The sequence below is a fragment of the Borostomias antarcticus genome (assembly GCF_949987555.1).
Source record: "Borostomias antarcticus genome assembly, chromosome: 3".
Taxonomy (NCBI): domain Eukaryota; kingdom Metazoa; phylum Chordata; class Actinopteri; order Stomiiformes; family Stomiidae; genus Borostomias; species Borostomias antarcticus.
In genome coordinates, this window is record NC_140236.1 from 789,024 (window position 1) to 796,523 (window position 7,500).

Below are 7,500 nucleotides of genomic sequence, written 5' to 3' on the forward strand. Positions count from 1 at the left end.
CAGTAGTTCATCTACAGCCTACAGTAGGTCATCTACAGCCTACAGTAGGTCATCTACAGCCTACAGTACAGTAGGTCATCTACAGCCTACAGTAGGTCATCTACAGCCTACAGTCGGTCATCTACAGCCTACAGTAGGTCATCTACAGCCTACAGTAGGTCATCTACAGCCTACAGTAGGTCATCTGCAGCCTACAGTAGGTCATCTACAGCCTACAGTAGGTCATCTCCAGCCTACAGTAGGTCATCTACAGCCTACAGTAGGTCATCTGCAGCCTACAGTAGGTCATCTACAGCCTACAGTAGGTCATCTACAGCCTACAGTATGTGTCTCAATCGGTGGTCGACTTCTCTTGTGTTTTAGTATCCAAGCAAGACAGTGGTCTCCATTGTGCACTAAAACAATGGAAGTGTCGATATTGATATGAATATACAGTGCATCCGGAAAGTATTCATATCCCTTCAGTTTTCCACGTTATGTTACAGCCTTATTCCAAAATTAAATATTATTTAATTTATTTAAAAAATATTATTATTAAATTATTTTTTTCTCAAAATTCTACACACAATACCCCATAATGATAAAGTGAAAAAAGGTTTCATCCTTGAGATGTTTCTACAACTTGATTGTAGAAACATCTGTGGTAAATTCAATTGATTGGACATGATCTTGAAAGGCAAACATCTGTCTATATAAGCTCCCACAGTGGACAGTGCATGTCAGAGCGGAAACCAAGACATGGAGTCAAAGGAATTGTCTGTAGACCTCAGAGACAGGACTGTATCGAGGCACAGATCTGGGGAAGGGTACAAAAAAAAAATCTGCAGCTTTGAAGGTCCCAACAGTGGTCTCCATCATTCGTAAATGGAAGAAGGTTTAGTTTCCTAGAGCTGGCCGTCTGGTCAAACTGAACAATCGGGTGAGAAGGGCCTTGGTCAGGGAGTATTACGTACTATATATATAGGGAAGTATTACATACTGTAGTATTTGTGGTAAGCAATATCACTTATCGGAAACTCCTTTATTCCCACTGCCATAAAGATTTTAAATAAACAATGAGGAAGAACTCTTACACACGCACTATGCCACTTTCCACATAGTAATATTTGCTTATTTTAATGATTCCCTGTGCTGGTTTGAGGAATGTACTGTATGTTGTTGTGTTGTTTGTTGAGCCAGTCTAAGACGATGTTCTGTCACGACAGACTAAAGTTTAGTGATTGTGAATCTGAAGCTCTGGTCTCTCTCTGGTCTCCCCTGTGTGTTTGTCAGGTACTGGGCCTCCCTCAGTAACCTGGTGGCCTCTCTCCTCAACTCCGTGCGCTCCATCGCCTCTCTGCTCCTCCTCCTCTTCCTCTTCATCGTCATCTTCTCCCTGCTGGGTATGCAGGTGTTCGGAGGCAAGTTCAACTTACCCAACCAAGAAGTACGACGTAGTAACTTTGACAACTTCGCCCAGGCCCTCATCAGCGTGTTCCAGGTATGCCTAACCGACCGTTAGCTGCTAACTGTTAGCTTGATTTAAAAACTAGCCCTGATTCTCTTCTTTGACTCTCGAGAGGTCCTTTTATACTTTTTTCAACTTTTACTTTTTATACTTTTATACTACCAATTAGCTTAGTGATTTTGCACATTTTATGTTGCAGCATTGAATTTAATCCAGTTGCTTCTGAACCATTTTCGATTGATTATTTGAGTCAGTTCCTTTCAGTTCTTTAGTTCTCTCTGAGTGAGTCAGTTCCTTTCAGTTCTTTAGTTCTCTCTGAGTGAGTCAGTTCCTTTTAGTTCTTTAGTTCTTCTCTCTGAGTGAGTCAGTTCCTTTCAGTTCTTTAGTTCTTCTCTCTGAGTGAGTCAGTTCCTTTCAGTTCTTTAGTTCTTCTCTGGGTGAGTCAGTTCCTTTCAGTTCTTTAGTTCTTCTCTCTGAGTGAGTCAGTTCCTTTCAGTTCTTTAGTTCTCTCTGAGTGAGTCAGTTCCTTTTAGTTCTTTAGTTCTTCTCTCTGAGTGAGTCAGTTCCTTTCAGTTCTTTAGTTCTTCTCTCTGAGTGAGTCAGTTCCTTTCAGTTCTTTAGTTCTTCTCTGGGTGAGTCAGTTCCTTTCAGTTCTTAAGTTCTTCTCTCTGAGTGAGTCAGTTCCTTTCAGTTCTTTAGTTCTTCTCTGAGTGAGTCAGTTCCTTTCAGTTCTTTAGTTCTTCTCTGGGTGAGTCAGTTCCTTTGTTCTTTAGTTCTTCTCTGGGTGAGTCAGTTCCTTTCAGTTCTTTAGTTCTTCTCTGGGTGAGTCAGTTCCTTTGTTCTTTAGTTCTCTCTGGGTGAGTCAGTTCCTTTGTTCTTTAGTTCTTCTCTCTGAGTGAGTCAGTTCCTTTGTTCTTTAGTTCTTCTCTGGGTGAGTCATTCAGTTCCATGGCCTCTGCTCCTCTGCCAGGTTCTGACAGGAGAGGACTGGAACTCCATCATGTACAACGGTATCATGGCCTACGGAGGCCCCACCTTCCCTGGCATCCTGGTCAGCATCTACTTCATCATCCTCTTCGTCTGCGGGAACTGTATCCTTCACACTAATAACAGTCTTATACTGTAGTCTGTACTGTAATATCAGTCTTATATTATAGTCTGTATCCTTCACATTAATATCAGTCTTATACTGTAGTCTGTACTGTAATATCAGTCTTATATTATAGTCTGTATCCTTCACATTAATAACAGTCTCATACTGTAGTCTGTACTGTAATATCAGTATTATATTATAGTCTGTATCCTTCACATTAATAACACTCTTATACTGTAGTCTGTACTGTAATATCAGTCTTATGTTATAGTCTGTATCCTTCACACTAATAACAGTCTCATACTGTAGTCTGTACTGTAATATCAGTCTTATACTGTAGTCTGTACTGTAATATCAGTCTGTATCCTTCACATTAATAATAGTCTTATACTGTAGTCTGTATCCCTCACATTAATAACAGTCTTATACTGTAGTCTGTACTGTAATATCAGTCTTATATTATAGTCTGTATCCTTCACACTAATATCAGTCTTATATTATAGTCTGTATCCTTCCCATTAATATCAGTCTTATATTATAGTCTGTATCCTTCACATTAATATCAGTCTTATACTGTAGTCTGTACTGTAATATCAGTCTGTATCCTTCACATTAATAATAGTCTTATACTGTAGTCTGTATCCCTCACATTAATAACAGTCTTATACTGTAGTCTGTACTGTAATATCAGTCTTATATTATAGTCTGTATCCTTCACACTAATATCAGTCTTATATTATAGTCTGTATCCTTCCCATTAATATCAGTCTTATATTATAGTCTGTATCCTTCACACTAATATCAGTCTTATACTGTAGTCTGTATTCATGTCAGCTTCTGACATGATGATGAATGATGCTTCTCTCCTCCAGGCTCCTGCAGTGATAAAGACCAGATTGAGGCATGATGTTCTCTAGTGAAGGCCAGAGCTGTGTGCGATGCTGAATGTCTTTGTTGTCTGTTGTTGTCCTCATCATCATCATTGTTGTTGTTGTTGTTGTTGTTGTTGTTGTTGTTGTTGTTCCTGACCTTATTCGTGACCAGACATCCTCCTCAACGTCTTCCTGGCCATCGCCGTGGACAACCTGGCGGAGGCGGAGTCTCTGACGTCGGCCCAGAAAGAGAAGGCCGACGAGAAGACGAGGAAGAAGCTGCTCAGGTAAACAAACAAACAAACAAACAAAACAGGACCTCCTCAGGTAAACAAACAAACAAACAAACAAACAAAACATGACCTCCTCAGGTAAACAAACAAACAAACAGAACACGACCTCCTCAGGTAAACAAACAAACAAAACACCTCCTCAGCCTCAACCTCATGAGGCAGCTTCTTCCCCACGGCCACCAGCCTCATCAACGAGGCTCGCGTTACCCTCTGACCCTCCCCCACCCCACCCCGGACCCCCCCACCCCACCCCGGACCCCCCCCACCCCACCCCGGACCCCTCCACCCCACCCTGGACCCTCCCCCACCCCACCCTGGACCCCCCCACCCCACCCCGGACCCCCCCACTCATTCTGAAAGTCTCTGTTGTTCAGGGACGTTATGTACGATCCGCCATGTTGTGTGTTTATATATCATACGTCATGCTGTGTGTTTATATACCATACGTCATGTTGTGTTTATATACCATACGTCATGCTGTGTGTTTATATACCATACGTCATGCTGTGTGTTTATATACCATACGTCATGCTGTGTGTTTATATACCATACGTCATGTTGTGTTTATATACCATACGTCTTGTTGTGTTTATATACCATACGTCATGCTGTGTGTTTATATACCATACGTCATGCTGTGTGTTTATATACCATACGTCATGTTGTGTGTTTATATACCATACGTCATGCTGTGTGTTTATATACCATACGTCATGCTGTGTGTTTATATACCATACGTCATGTTGTGTTTATATACCATACGTCATGTTGTGTTTATATATCATACGTCATGCTGTGTGTTTATATACCATACGTCATGTTGTGTTTATATACCATACGTCATGTTGTGTTTATATACCATACGTCATGTTGTGTTTATATACCATACGTCATGTTGTGTTTATATACCATACGTCATGTTGTGTGTTTATATACCATACGTCATGCTGTGTTTATATACCATACGTCATGCTGTGTGTTTATATACCATACGTCATGTTGTGTTTATATACCATACGTCATGCTGTGTGTTTATATACCATACGTCATGTTGTGTTTATATATCATACGTCATGCTGTGTGTTTATATACCATACGTCATGCTGTGTTTATATACCATACGTCATGTTGTGTGTTTATATACCATACGTCATGCTGTGTGTTTATATACCATACGTCATGCTGTGTGTTTATATACCATACGTCATGTTGTGTTTATATACCATACGTCATGTTGTGTTTATATACCATACGTCATGCTGTGTGTTTATATACCATACGTTATGTTGTGTTTATATACCATACGTCATGCTGTGTGTTTATATACCATACGTCATGCTGTGTGTTTATATACCATACGTCATGTTGTGTTTATATACCATACGTCATGCTGTGTGTTTATATACCATACGTTATGTTGTGTTTATATACCATACGTCATGCTGTGTGTTTATATACCATACGTCATGTTGTGTTTATATACCATATGTCATGCTGTGTGTTTATATACCATACGTCATGCTGTGTGTTTATATACCATACGTCATGTTGTGTTTATATACCATACGTCATGCTGTGTGTTTGTATACCATACGTCATGTTGTGTTTATATACCATACGTCATGTTGTGTTTATATACCATACGTCATGTTGTGTGTTTATATACCATACGTCATGTTGTGTGTTTATATACCATACGTCATGCTGTGTGTTTATATACCATACGTCATGCTGTGTGTTTATATACCATACGTCATGTTGTGTTTATATACCATATGTCATGCTGTGTGTTTATATACCATACGTCATGTTGTGTTTATATACCATACGTCATGTTGTGTTTATATACCATACGTCTTGCTGTGTGTTTATATATCATACGTCATGTTGTGTTTATATACCATACGTCATGCTGTGTGTTTATATACCATACGTCATGCTGTGTGTTTATATACCATACGTCATGTTGTGTTTATATACCATACGTCATGCTGTGTGTTTATATACCATACGTCATGTTGTGTTTATATACCATACGTCATGTTGTGTGTTTATATACCATACGTCATGTTGTGTTTATATACCATACGTCATGCTGTGTGTTTATATACCATACGTCATGCTGTGTGTTTATATACCATACGTCATGTTGTGTTTATATACCATACGTCATGCTGTGTGTTTATATACCATACGTCATGCTGTGTGTTTATATACCATACGTCATGTTGTGTTTATATATCATACGTCATGTTGTGTGTTTATATACCATACGTCATGCTGTGTTTATATACCATACGTCATGCTGTGTGTTTATATACCATACGTCATGCTGTGTGTTTATATACCATACGTCATGCTGTGTGTTTATATACCATACGTCTTGTCGTGTTCCTCCAGGACCCATGTGCCGGACAAGGCAGAGGAGGAGAGGGACCGCCTGGCCAGGAAGATGGCTGACCAGAGAGCCAAGATGGAGGGCGTCCCAACCACCGCTCAGGTCAGCAGGGATCATGTGTCCTGAGGCAGGGTCATGTTTCACTAGGCCAGGTCTGAACATATACAGCTGATGAACCATACGGGTGGGCAGCCCAGTGGTTAGAGCATCCAGCCAGGGATCCAAAGGTTGCTGGTTCAAGACCGGGACAGGACACTTGACAAGATTTCCCATGAATCGTTGCCTACCGTAGTGCCCTTGAGCAAGGCATTTAACCCCAACTCTAGCCCTTCTACTACAATTCACTTTGGATAAAAGCTTCTACTAAATTACTACAATGTATAAGAACAATAATCAAAAATATAATATAATAATTATAATTATAATTATAATTATAATTATAATTATAATTATAATTATAATTATAATTATAATTATAATTATAATTATAATAATTATAATTGTTATTATCGTTGCTTTTCTTGTTATTATTATTATTATTATTATTATTATTATACACTGCTCAAAAAAAATAATGGAACACTTAATTATGACAGTATAACACCAAGTCAATTAAAGTTCTGGGATATCGATGTTCAGTCAGGATGACCAAGGCTTTGATGCCGCTGACTTAAAGTCTTTGAGCAGTGTATATTCGTGAGATGTGTCGTTCTTGCTCTGAGGATTATGGGGAACTTACAGAGGGCTCAAGCTGTTGAGGAACATTGAATTCACTAATTTAATTAAATTCACTAATTAATTCACTCTCCATCTCTCCTTCCTCATGCAGCTCAAGATAGACGAGTTTGAGTCCAACGTCAATGAAGTGAAGGATCCCTTCCCACCTGCAGACTTCCCAGGTACGGTACCGCTCCCCGACAGACGGTCCAGAACCTCAAACCCGCCCCCCGACAGACGGTCCAGAACCTAGAACCCGCTCCCTGACAGACGGTCAAGAACCTAGAACCCGCTCCCCGACAGACGGTCCAGAACCTAGAACCCGCTCCCCGAAAGACGGTCCAGAACCTCAAACCCGCCCCCCGACAGACGGTTCAGAACCTAAAACCCGCTCCCCGACAGACGGTCCAGAACCTCAAACCCGCTCCCCGACAGACGGTCCAGAACCTAGAACCCGCTCCCCGACAGACGGTCCAGAACCTCAAACCCGCCCCCCGACAGACGGTCCAGAACCTCAAACCCGCTCCCCGACAGACGGTCCAGAACCTAGAACCTGGTCTCTCCCACTCCCACACTTCTTAGAAAGTCTACAGTAATCTTAGGTAAAGTCTACAGTAATCTAAGCTAAAGTCTACAGTAATCTTAGCTAGTCTACAGTAATCTTAGCTAAAGTCGACAGT

At 40.6% G+C, this 7,500-nt stretch overlaps 1 protein-coding gene across 1 annotated transcript in view; it reads left to right on the top strand.

Moving 5' to 3' along the window:
• Positions 1–7,500, top strand: part of LOC311329935 (dihydropyridine-sensitive L-type skeletal muscle calcium channel subunit alpha-1-like) — a gene marked incomplete at both ends in the record, with an annotated part of 45,380 nt that overhangs the window by 18,384 nt on the left and 19,496 nt on the right. The window contains 5 exons of the mRNA XM_084461887.1: positions 1,273–1,480; positions 2,418–2,538; positions 3,585–3,699; positions 6,106–6,205; positions 6,933–7,002. Coding sequence (XP_084318013.1) covers positions 1,273–1,480; positions 2,418–2,538; positions 3,585–3,699; positions 6,106–6,205; positions 6,933–7,002 — 614 coding nt within the window. The remainder of the gene's footprint in view (positions 1–1,272; positions 1,481–2,417; positions 2,539–3,584; positions 3,700–6,105; positions 6,206–6,932; positions 7,003–7,500) is intronic.